Raw genomic sequence first — 12,280 nt, 5'->3', positions numbered from 1 at the left:
GAAGCTTTCGCATCGTTATACGCCCTACGTTCAAATTATAGTTCATTTTTTTAGTCCACTTTAGTTTTGTAGTTCAAATTATAGTTCACACTTTGGTTTTGGCGTAAGTCAAATTTCTTTAAATTTGATGAAACCTGTAGAAAAATACATGAACATTTACAACATCAAAATGTTTTCACTAGATTCTTCAAAAAAAAAAAATTAGACAGTTCATTTATTTGAAGTTGTAGGTGTTAATATATATTTTTTAAAATATAGTCAAAACTAGAAAAAAAACCACTTAGAAAAAATTGGAACTAGTCAAAGACAAAATGATCTATAATTTGGAACTAGAGCATTTCTCGGCACATAGCCGAAGAGTAGTCACGGCTGCAGGATTCTTAAAGCACCTGCGTTTGTGTGATAATGTAAAAAACTATTTTGTTGAGTCAAGAGAAAGATGTAAATGTAGGGTGCGACGCTTTGCCTATGCAACTGAAAACACTGCTTCTCCTGCCTGAGAAATCTCTCACCATTATAGCCGAAGACTGTTTATTAGCTGGGGCAACTGAGACATTACAAAACAAAAGTGAAGGAATCACCTCTTTCGGATTTTTTTCTTTTAGAGGAGTGAATTATTTTCTCAGTAGTTACCCTACGTGATTATAGTTCTTCCAAGAAAACCTTCAAAAGAAAAAGCATAATAATATCTTCACCATTCCAATTTATATTCACAATCTTAAACATGCCATCTTATACTACAGACTAAATGCTTGCTTCGAGTATACATCCCCACCATATCATCAGAATGTTTACAAAATATTCTCTCCGTCCCAAAATAAGTGTTATTCATATTTTCTGATGAGTCAAACGATTTTAACTTTGATCAAATATATACATGAACATATTAATATTTATAATACATAATTAGTATCATTAGATAGATCGTTGAATCTACTTTTATAATAAACTTATTTGGAGATATAACTGTTGTTAATATTTTTTTTTATAAATTTTATTAAATTTAAAAAAATTGACCGGCACGAATATCATAACGACACTTATTTTAGGATGGAGGAAGTACGTATAAAATGCAGGAATCAATCTAACAGCTTTGTATTGTACTCCTTTGTGACAGTTTCATTAACAAGGCCTTGTCTGGCTTGTGTCCTCATCCAGCCAAACAAAAGTCTTGCGTGACCCATGCGTAGTGTAGCGGATGATTTGTCCACCGCACTCTTGTCGAGCTGCAGCGACTATTTCGAACTAGAAACGAAGCACAAAGCACAATAGGTTGTGCCAGGCAAAGTTGCACGAATCAAAGACCGGCCTCTGAAAGTGTGGCGCACCGAACCTTAGCGTGGTAATTTCAGGATGCGAATGTACACAGCCTAAAACTCACTTTCCTAAGGCACTCATAGACTACCACATTTTCCCTGCATCCACCATGCATACTTATATTTTGGAGAAAAAACTCAAAAAGTATATTCTAACAATTAATTTCTTATATTATAGTGCCAGTTTATAAAAAAAATCTAAAATTATTTGAGAGACAAAGCATATATATATAATTTAACGTTGGCTACGATTTACAGATTGGAATTCATTTCCAAAGTAAAATACACCGTACAGCATTGGACAGAGGGAGCACATTGCTGATGCCATATGGCATCACACAAACCCATCAACAAGTTGGCCATCAAAGTAGCACGGCACCAAACATACAGATCACGAAATATAGAATGGCTAAATCAATATTCATTGAACTCTGTGTTTTATCAATTTGCTGGGGGAATATTCCCCACAACCAATGTATCGACCAAAATGCAAACAAAACGAAAATAAAAGCTCAACTCCTTTTACCCTAACTATTTTTTTACAAAGGTAGCAAAAGAATACTCCAAGCTATACAACAACACCCTTGGAGTAGTGTTTGAGAAATTATCAAGATTGTAGTGAGACCAAAGAGACAAATTCAGTGCTCAAGCCCCCACCTTTCCTAATGTTGATCACAAAATGCTCAGGGTACTTTCTTAGCAGCAATGCAAGTCCATGCCATGGTCTACCATCAGTTTCAGTCTCCGGAAAGTCTTCAGATGTCAGGTATTTTCGCACCCTGCTGTGGTGCCACATATTGCCGTACTTATCAAACATCTAATACAGCAGAAAGATTTGTTAGAAATAAACAGAAGGATATAATAAACATGAAAGAAATGCTAAAATAGAGCAAACTACAGGAAATCTGATTAGGACATAAGCCACAGGAAGTAAACAATAATTGCAACAAGAAACTGTCAAGCACAAAATAGGAAACAGAGCAGGGCACCAAATGGTCCTTGATCATGAGACACTGGTTGTGCCCAGACCTATTAGTACTGGAAAAATAAAGTGGCAACTACCGGCTTCTAGAAGATTACAACAACCACATTTTGATTAAAAAAAAGATCACATATGGTTTGTTTTTTTCTTTTTTTATGAACCCCATTTGGATTTGGTAGTACAGAATTTGCATGGTTCAAATTTTGAAATACTACTAACCCATATACCATTGTATGGAAGCTTTCAGCCTACAACTAGTAGAAAGGTGACTGACTATGTCCAGTTTCAGTAGATCTCAGTGTCTTGTTTAAAAAATGTTAAGCACAGTGGAAATTACCAGTAAAATTATATATTAGAAAAAACATGTATTTATCAGATAGCATTGCAAAAGCTAGGATCCAACTTACTCAAGCAAAACCTTAGGCTGTTCAAAAAACAACTGAGAAGCTTATTCTACAGAAATATTACCTCCATTCCAAATCAGTTCACTTTAGCTTTGTCCCAAGCTAAACTTCTCTAACTCTGACTTAGTTTTTAGAAAAGTATACTAACATCTACAAGTTCAAATAAATGCACTATCATGACATTTCATAGAGAATTTAATGAAACTAATCCGATGTTGTGAGGGTAGGTACATTTTTCTATAAACTTCGTAAAAGTTGGAGAAGTTTGACTTAGTGCAGTTAAAGTCAGCTATAATTTGGAACAGAGGGAGTACTATCTTTTTTTTTTCGGGACCAAAATTGGCCCATTTCCACTATCCGCGAACTGAAATACAGATGTTCGAGCAGACATATCCGAATTCTGAAGGGGCAGAAAAAGGGGTGGGTGGGTGGGGGTGGGGTGGGGTGGGGGGGGGGGGGTGGATATTGCCACACAACTAACGTCTGACAGCGCAAGCCTGCTTCAAGCTGTCCCAGCTGCAAGTGGTAGTAAAATTATCTGGTACTCCATTATTGTTATACAAACAAACTTGCATCAGCAGATTAGATTTTAACTCTACTTGGATCATGAGGTCAATCCTTATTGATCAAGGAGCTTAGATCAACCTATGCAAGGTTCTTTTTTACTGTATTCTATAATCTATAGATACCCTTAGCATAGACACGAAAATGGATGTATGTGGGCACCATAAATCATTTCGTCAAAGGGGGGACAGTAGAGGGGTAAGGGTTACGCTCAGGCTATCATAATGCAAACATACAGGGAATGGAAGCATCCATAAGAATAAGATTTTAGCTAAAACAAGGGGGACAGCAAAGAAATAGCATCTATTGATACTTCTCCATGAGGAAAAAAACTTCCTTACCACTTCATGAAGCTTGTTCATAGAAATCCATTCCTGAGGTCCACAGAGATCAGACAAGATAGTAGCAGCAGATGAGATGACATCTTTCTCTTCCAACTGAAGCAATAGTTGATCATCTGCTTTCCTGTAAGATTTTGATCCTGCAGTGCAATAAAACAGTTATTTGTCTTCAACATGCTCAAATTATTTTGACAACAGTTTGGAAGGTATTATATATGAAAAACATGAGTGCACACAGGTTCCATGGAAAAAGCTTGAAAATCTACTAAAAGTGATGAACCAAGTAGTAAAGTACTGATAATGCAATATCTAAAGTAATAGAAACTAGGCATTTCATGATACTTAGCATGCACCGATGCTCTTAGCGATCTTTTCTTTTTCGAACACGCAGGAGAGCTGCGTATCTTTGTATTAAGAAGAAAAAGGGGCAAGAGCCCTTACAACACACACCCACACTCCTAAGCTCTTAGAAAAACACACGCGCCTTTTACTTAGACAGAAAAAACAACCTCACCTGCACAAAAGGACCCTACTGGCTATCTACAGGCTCAAGAGAAGGGAAGGAGCTTCCCTGAGCCTTTGCAAGACTCCAGTAACGTTGTTCCTCACTTGCGAGCAGCAATGCTCCAGCCAAGTTAGGAGGAGTACCATAAAAAAACACATCAATTTGGTTCCAAATTGCCCATGCCCCAAGGATGATAAGCGAGTTGAGTCCTTTTTTTGTGTGAACCATCCATTCTTGACTCTGGCTTGGCGCTTGGCCCACCATTCATCAAAGGAGGGTTCATCCTCTTAACGATCTATAATGAAATGTTTTACACTACAGGCAACAGAAAGCTATCTGTGTTTGCATTCTAACAATGTTTCAATCTTCCAGATCAAACATAGCTCTCGATTCAGATATTATTTCAAATAAAAAGATGGTGAGAAATGTATGCATTAGCTATGTAGACATTAGCCCCACCAACAGCACAGTCCAAAATTATTGTTCAAAAATAAATAAATTTTGTACATGTTCAGGAATTAGGATCTAAGAAGCAGATGCAGTAGGAAGGCAACTTGCTATTCTGTCAGTAGACCAGAAATACAGACAACACTCACCATGGAACTATGATCAACAAAGAGCTATAGATAAGTTAGGAAACCTCAACAAAAGGAACAAGAGTTTTTCAACTGCTCTTAGTACACAAACAGAAAACCTAAGAATCATATACAGGTTTACTGAAATGCCTAAAAAGCCTAGACCTGCGAACTTATATCCCTTATTGTGTAAGGTCTAAGGACATGATATGTCTTGAAAAGCATACACAGAAGTATGGAGCTAGGAAATCAAGGAAATATATTTTCCTGCCATTACATTAAGAATCCTAAAGTTACTGAAGACCATATTTTGTCTAGCTTGAGGGAAGAAATCATATTGGATATTGATTTCATATATCTATTGTATCTTTCCTGACTGCAATAACTGCTATCATGTGGCATTACTGACACAATAGGCTGTTACAGAAGACTTGAAAAGAAAAAACATTGGCAATCCAAAGATTCTGGCAATTGTAGGATAATACCATACACAAAAGGGGGTTACAGAAAGATCTGAACATGCCCCACAATACATATTACACTGCTGTCACCATTAAGTTTGCAATAAGATGTAAAGTTTGACAACAACAATGAACTTTAAATCCTTGAGCTGGCAGGAACAGTAATTTCACTAGCATCAAAAAATGCAAATGACACTAATCATCTCCTACAATTGTTGCAACACAAACCAATGTCCAGCCAAAGAAGTAGCAATACCAGTTGGCAGACAATTATCAACAAAACTGAACCACATTAATCCCTCCTTCCTCCCCCGCCTCTTGCACATCCATCGGGACAAGAGCATCATCTCAACAATGAAACTTAGGATTGCCACCCATTCAATGAAAAAGATATTACACTGTCACTACGCAATCCACTCTCCTCATCCAATTGGCAATCATAAGTGCAGCAACTCAAACCCAGCAATCATCAACAAACCAGTAGCGAACAATACATAACAACGTAAAGACAATAAAGAAATGAAGCGCTATTACCACCAAATTCACTGCATGATGTATCACCCATTTCATTGGAATATACAGAAAAATTACAGCAAAAGCATGAAGAATGAGCTCGTCACCAATCAAATGAACTTGATAATGTAATCCCAATTCTAAAAAAAACAAACTCTATGTACAATCAGACAAGTAGCAACTATCATTTCAGTATTTCACCAATCAAATGAACTTGATAATGTAATCCCAATTCCCAAAAAGTAAATTCAATGTACAATCGGACAAGTAGCAATTCTTCAAATCCAACAGAGATCAAGAAATGCAAGAATTAAGTACCGTTATCCCCATCCCTACGACGCTTCGCCGCTGCCACGGCCTCTCCCTGTTCATCCTCATCCTCGTCGTCATCAGACGGAGGCGGCGGGATCGCGCGCTGGACGGCGGAGGCACGGCGCGGGATGCCGGCGTCGAAGACGGAGCGGGAGGGGAGGAGGAAGTAGAACTTGGCGTCCCCCATCTGGAGGAGGTCCTGGGAGTCGAGCTTGACGGGGGCGGATCCGGGGACGTGGTGCACGCCCTCGACGAGGCAGCCGTTCTTGCCAAGCACCTCGAGGGCGAACCGGCGGCGCGCGAAGTCGTAGAAGATGCGCGCGTGGCGGCGGGAGACGTTCATGCCTCCACCGAGGGCGCCAAGGTCCACGTCGACGCCGTCGTCGGCCTCCGGCGGCGCGGCGACGTGACCCTTGCTGCTGCGGCGGCTATGGCGACCGAGGACGATGGAGTAGGTCTGCATGTAGTACTCGAAGCACTCGCCCTGCAGCTTCGCGAATCCTACCTCCCGGTCCGACGCCGCCGGCGAGTCGGCGGCTGGGCGCCGCGCGTTCCACATGTGTGGCCGAGGAGGGGTTTGGGGTTTGGACCGTTTGATTCTGATTAGGGCAATGGTGCGAGGACGAGCAGAAACATCTTCTCTCTAAATTGCACTGAGATTAGTACCCGCCGCCGGCGATCTGGCGATGGCGAGAGTCTATAGGACCAAAACCTTGAGCGAAAACTAGCTATGTTGGGCTGCAACAGGAAATTAGGTCGGGTCCATATGATTACTAAGATACGAGCGTCGGGGTGGTGTAGCACTTTGATATTTGTTGAACGAGGAAAATACGCGGCGGCTGTGAGGCCCCGTTTTACAGGGCTTTTTCATCGGCTTTAGGAGTTGTTTGGAGCCGTTTTCTATTAAACGGGTAAAGTAAAATAGATTCACTTGTGAAGCCTCTAAAAACATGCTCTCATAGTGATTTGGGGTGGGATGGAGCTAAAAAAAGTGGCTTCTCCCGGCTCCTTCTCCAATCCCATAAAAACATGCTCTCACAGGGAAGCCATTTTACCAAACGGTTTACCAAAACCGCTTCAGCTTCACCGGTGAAACTGTTCGTGTAGCTGAAGCAAAAAAAAAATAGCTTCACTAGTGAAGTGAAGCCCTGCCAAACGGGTATTATTTCTAGATCTATAAATTTAGCTCCGGATATCATCTAAATGGATCCTAACCCGTTCCATGATTGTACAGTCGATATATGAGACCCACTTATGAGGCTTCTCCTTTATCTCTCTCCTCTGTCTCGAGCTCTCTTCGTCCAGAAAAACCGGCCAGGGGTGTCGTGGGTCACACACACTGGAGCCTACCACGTCGCGTACCTGATGAAAATCGTCAACGGTGGCAACAGTGGCAGAGCGTGAAGCCTAATATACGGGGCCATTTGTCAAATCCGAGACAATATACAGAGAAGTTTCATAGAAATAAGTTTTGGTTCTAAACTACATAGTCTATGAAACAGAGCCAAACGAGCGTGGGCGTGGGGGCGCCGCCGCCGGCCGGCCGGGACCGATGATGAGTCGGCGAGTCAACTGGGAAGGCCGCCGCGAGGCATCGACAGCTCCAGCCTCTGGCTTCCGGCTCGTCGCCTTATCGTCGTCTGTGAGCCTCCACTGACCGTCTTGGGCACTCGGTGGATGTTGATTATTTTCTTCTCCTTTGCTTTGCATGTTGAGCAATGCCAGGTCCCAGGTGCCAATAGTCATGTGGCTCCTACGTGCATAATGGGCTGGCTTGCATGTGGCCGGTGGCCCATCGCCTATGCCTTGTGGGCTGAATTAGCTAGCCTAGCTATCCAGACTTGCACAACAACACAGATACGCTGCAGCATAGATCTTCATTTCTTTTTTTGCGTGGCAAGGGGGGGGGGCCCTTTATGGTCATAACGTGCCTCCGCCGGTGGGCGGCAACAAACTTCCCAGCGACATAGCCGGATCCCGCAGCTGCGAGCCAGCCTAGATGCTGCTACTGTAGAAAGTGCCGGACGCGGGCACAGCCTTGGCCGGCAAGGGCGCGGGCACAGCCTTAGTGGGCTCAGTGCCTCCTAGTGGCATGCTCGGCAGTGGAGGAGTACTGCGGCGATGAGCAGCACCAACAGCCATGGCGCTGGGGCAGCATCTGGGGCGATCCTCACCGGCCCGAGCGCTCGTGCTGGCCGGGGCACGAACAGAGGACCACGATTCCGCGAGTCCGCGACTAGAGGAACGAATGGGTAAAAAAGCGACGTGAAAAAAAAGAAAGATATATTCCAACCTGACATGTGGGTCCCACATGTAAGGGCCATGTCAAGCATGCCACATCAGCTTCTAGAATGGGTTTGGACCCGTTTGGAACTTGATGACACCCAAAGCAAAGTTTATGGGCCCAGAATTGGCATTCTGAAAGTAGAGGGATATAAATGGCTCCCCTTGCCAAATTGAAGGACCGGCCATGAATTTTCCTCTTGTTGAATTTATTATGAGCTACTCCCTCCGTTGTAAATTAATAAGATATTTTGGTTTTTCTAGATAATATTTTTCTATATACTCAAATATATACTATGTCTAGATACATAGTTAAAGCAATACATAAATAAAAAGCAAAACATCTTATAATTAAAAAAGGCAAACTTTAGTTACAAAATTATTTTTGAATGATTTTGTTTGGAAATTATCCACTGATCGTATAAAATGTATATGGTAGAAAACTTGGCCTTACATTTGCTACAATAAGAGGAATGATGTTAAGGAGGGATGTGCAATCTTATTTATATAGACAACAAGTTATTGTTTATGAAATGATTATTAGTTTGAGGATTTGAAGAATATCAATATATGCTTTATGAGGAAAAAATAAGGGCATGTTTAGATGAGACCCAGTACCAGGCACCTCGCCCAGGCAGCGCATCAGGCCCGGGAATGATGCATGTGCCATACAAGTTCCTCGGTCGTCAACCCAAACACACCCTAAGAATGCCTCAGGCACTCACTTCCCAGATATCTTCCAATATATGCGCTAATTTTGGAAGAACAGGAAAGAGCAAGAATGGGAGGGATAAAAAAGGACATGTCATAAGAATCAAATTGTAACAATTCTAAAGATAGTGACAATGGTTCTATAGTGAATAGGAAGGAGAGGAAAGAACTAACCAAAAAATTGATTGAGATGGAAAGAAAAGGACTGACCCACTGAGTATTGTGAAATTGGCACTAACCTTGACCATTTCGTGAAGGTTGAAATAGCCTTGCTTCCTCATATATATGATATTTTCCTTTTCGGGCTTCCTTCTTCTGAATGCATTCATTACTTACAATCATAGCCATGTACATATCTATATCCCATACGGTAGATGTGTCGAATATGTATATAGTTTGGTTACACTGCGACTTGAGTTGTATTAGGTGCTAGGATAGAGTTAGAGTCGAACTCTATTCCTAGGGGGCCATAAATATGAGGCAACTCATATTGTAACCATTAGACGACTTGGTGGCTGGTTTGGGCAGCGACAAGGCTGTGAGAGCGCCCTAGATGCTAGTGTAGCTATTGTTTATAAGGAGGAGTGCTCAGTAGTCACGCTCTGAGGATGTAGGCAAATTGTCGAACCTCTTTAAAAAACATCGTGCTTCGGTGTTGTTCTCGCTTGCATATTTTTTCTATGGTGTTTATGCTTCTGTATTCTTCAATTAGTAGATTCGTTTTGGTCTGGATCTAACCGTGTAGTGTAACACCATATTTCTTCTTTGCTACTTGGCTGAGCAATGGTTCCATAATGGTGCTACATGGTATTCTTCACCCTTTCGTCATACTCGACATCTACCCTTGGATGAAGTTGTGTTGCCATTTGTCCTCCTATGCAAAACAACACCAACAAATCAAATAACCATATCGACTAAGAAACCAAATAACCATTGACTAGAACAACATTCAAATTGAAAGCATGCAAAATGTCAGGTTACTATATAAAAAATGACATGTTACCTCAAGGTGACGCCCTAATGAAGTGTCTACCTGTGTGCTTAATTTCCCAGCATACCTTCCTCTATGATTACAAGCAATGTGGCAGCATAGTTGAGTTCCCCTCTCTTCTCTACACTCCTGAGTGATTGACATGTCCTACACATATATAAAAAACCCTAAGCTCCAAATCAAATTTCATGAATCTGGACACAAATAGAATGTAATTAGTGCTCCAAACCTAGGCTCAACCAACATACATAGCATAAAACATTATTGCTTGAAAATCATAACAATAACCCTAACCCCAAAATAGCATGAGTAGACAGGCTCAGCCCCAAAAGGCCAAGATGCATCTACAACTTTAGGCCCAATATCAAATAAATAACATAATCGTAGGCACTAAATAAATTGAATAACTCAAACTTGGACCCCCGAATTGGTTCCAAACCTAGGCACTAAAAGCATCTAGGCCCCTAGCTGGGTTTCGGTGATTAATGATAGCACAAGATTACTTGTGACTAACGTGTGTTTTGTAAAGGCAATTTGAGTTAGGTCATGGTAATGATGATTGCTTGGGCAGTTATGGTTTTCATGCCCCTATCGATGGAAATCGTTTCGGTTTTCAAAGGATGGACGACAAGGTTAAGGATGGACTAGTTCTAAGTGTTGTTTGGCATTGGAGAGACACTTAGAGTTATTTAGGACTTTGTTTTTCCTTTGGTCGTACTATTAAGGGGGGTATGAACTAGTAGCTTGACCTAGGTAAGTCTAATGGTTTAGGTGTGGTGCACACTTGTCAAACTTAGCACTAGGTAGCTCAGGGTTTGCCCTAAGATCGATTGGAGACAAACTCATTCACGAAGATGTTGAATTCGAAGTGAATGGAGTGCTCATTTACTGACTGAACAGTGTGAGTCCGGTCAGTTCATTTGCTTGGCAGCAGAAGGCAGACTATGACCGGACGCTGAATAGTAATGTTCACCGAACGCACCGATGATTAGAACTGTAGCAGCGTGGACTTGCTATTGACTGGACCGAACACTGGCAGGTAAGTGACCAGATGTAGGGCTTGCAGAGACTGGCCAACAACAAAGAAGGTCTAGAGAGGATAATTCTTGACCAAACACGTCAGATGGACGCTGACCAGCGTTAGGTCACTCTAACTGATCAAGTCTGACAGCTGACGTGTTCGTGGCCGTTGGCCACTGATCGGCGCGTACGGTCACCTTGACCTGCGCGTCCGATCACCACATAATGTGCTAAGTTGGACGGTAATGGTCATGTTTTGAAGTGGGAAGTATAAATACTTCTCCCACTCATCCAACTTAGCTCTCTTGCCCATTTGTTCAGCTGAGAAACACCTTTAGAGTGCAAGGGAGAGCAAGAGCCTAGTGGGGTGATTGAGATTTGAGAATCCAAGATTAAGGACCGCATTAGTGCATAGGGAGTAGCAAGTGTGCATCCACCTTTCTCATTAGGTTTGTTTTAGTCAAGTGAGAGTTTGTGCTTATTACTCTTGATGATCGCCATCACCTAGATGGCTCGGTGGTGATTGGAAACTTGGTGATCATCCAGTGGAGCTTGTGGATGACCCAAGTCATGGTGTGAGAGATTGTGGGTGATTCACCGCTGATAGAGTGTCAAAGAATCAGCCTGTAGAGAGCACTTGATCTTTGTGCGGATCAAGGAGAAGCTACACCCTTGCGTGGGTGCTCTAACGAGGACTAGTGGGGAGTGGCAACTCTTCGATTCCTCAGAAAAACATCGCCGTGTTCCTCTCATTCTCTTTACTTTGAGCATTTACATTTGAGCAATTTCAATTCATATCTTTACGTTCTTAGAATTCCCATGCTAGAGTAGGATTGAAATCTAGGGTGCAAAACTTTTGTGCGGTAGAACAATAGAATTACTTCTAGGTACAAAGGGGTGAAATGGGCTAAGTGTAGAACTTAATTATTGGAAGGAATTTAGAATTAGCCCAATTCACTCCCCTCTTGGGTATCTTGATCCTTTCAATTGGTATCGGAGCCTCGTGCTCCTTAAATTAGGCTTAACCACCTAGATCAAGATGTTCCATGGGGATGGACCCCCTCTCGTCTTTGAGGGAGATGATTTTTCTTATTAGAAAATTCACATAGAGGCGTACCTAGAGGCTTTAGATGTCGGAGTGCTTAAAGCCACCTCACAAGGCTTCGCAAAACCTATGGATCCCGCCAATCTTCAAGGTAATGAGGTTCACTACGAGAAGTGGAATGCAAAGACTAGAAACACTCTTTTTAGAGGCCTTTGCAAGGATGTCTTTAATCATGTGTGGAACCACAAAGACACCCA

At 41.9% G+C, this 12,280-nt stretch overlaps 1 protein-coding gene across 1 annotated transcript; it reads right to left on the bottom strand.

The window, feature by feature from the left end:
• Positions 1-1,723: 1,723 nt before the first annotated feature.
• Positions 1,724-6,728, bottom strand: LOC136482083 (FHA domain-containing protein FHA2-like). Its single transcript, XM_066479334.1, has 3 exons — positions 5,980-6,728; positions 3,608-3,747; positions 1,724-2,133 (listed from the first exon to the last, which is right to left on the bottom strand). The coding sequence occupies exons 1-3, from the start codon at positions 6,530-6,532 to the stop codon at positions 1,924-1,926; spliced, it is 903 nt and encodes a 300-aa protein (XP_066335431.1). The 5' UTR covers positions 6,533-6,728; the 3' UTR covers positions 1,724-1,923.
• Between the last annotated feature and the right edge of the window lie 5,552 nt (positions 6,729-12,280).

The sequence above is a fragment of the Miscanthus floridulus genome, chromosome 9 (genome assembly GCF_019320115.1).
Source record: "Miscanthus floridulus cultivar M001 chromosome 9, ASM1932011v1, whole genome shotgun sequence".
Classification (NCBI taxonomy): domain Eukaryota; kingdom Viridiplantae; phylum Streptophyta; class Magnoliopsida; order Poales; family Poaceae; genus Miscanthus; species Miscanthus floridulus.
The sequence above is the reverse complement of the archived record's forward strand: the minus strand, read 5'-3'. Positions and strand labels throughout refer to the sequence as shown.

Bases quoted from the DNA above. Each gene is read 5' to 3' on its own strand.
- LOC136482083 (XM_066479334.1), bottom strand. From the start codon at position 6,532: ATGTGGAACGCGCGGCGCCCAGCCGCCGACTCGCCGGCGGCGTCGGAC. The intron at 3,748-5,979 runs GTACTTAATTCT...ATTGCACTGCAG, and splicing joins TCGTAGGGATGGGGATAACG to GATCAAAATCTTACAGGAAA. The intron at 2,134-3,607 runs GTAAGGAAGTTT...CTGCTGTATTAG, and splicing joins TGAACAAGCTTCATGAAGTG to ATGTTTGATAAGTACGGCAA.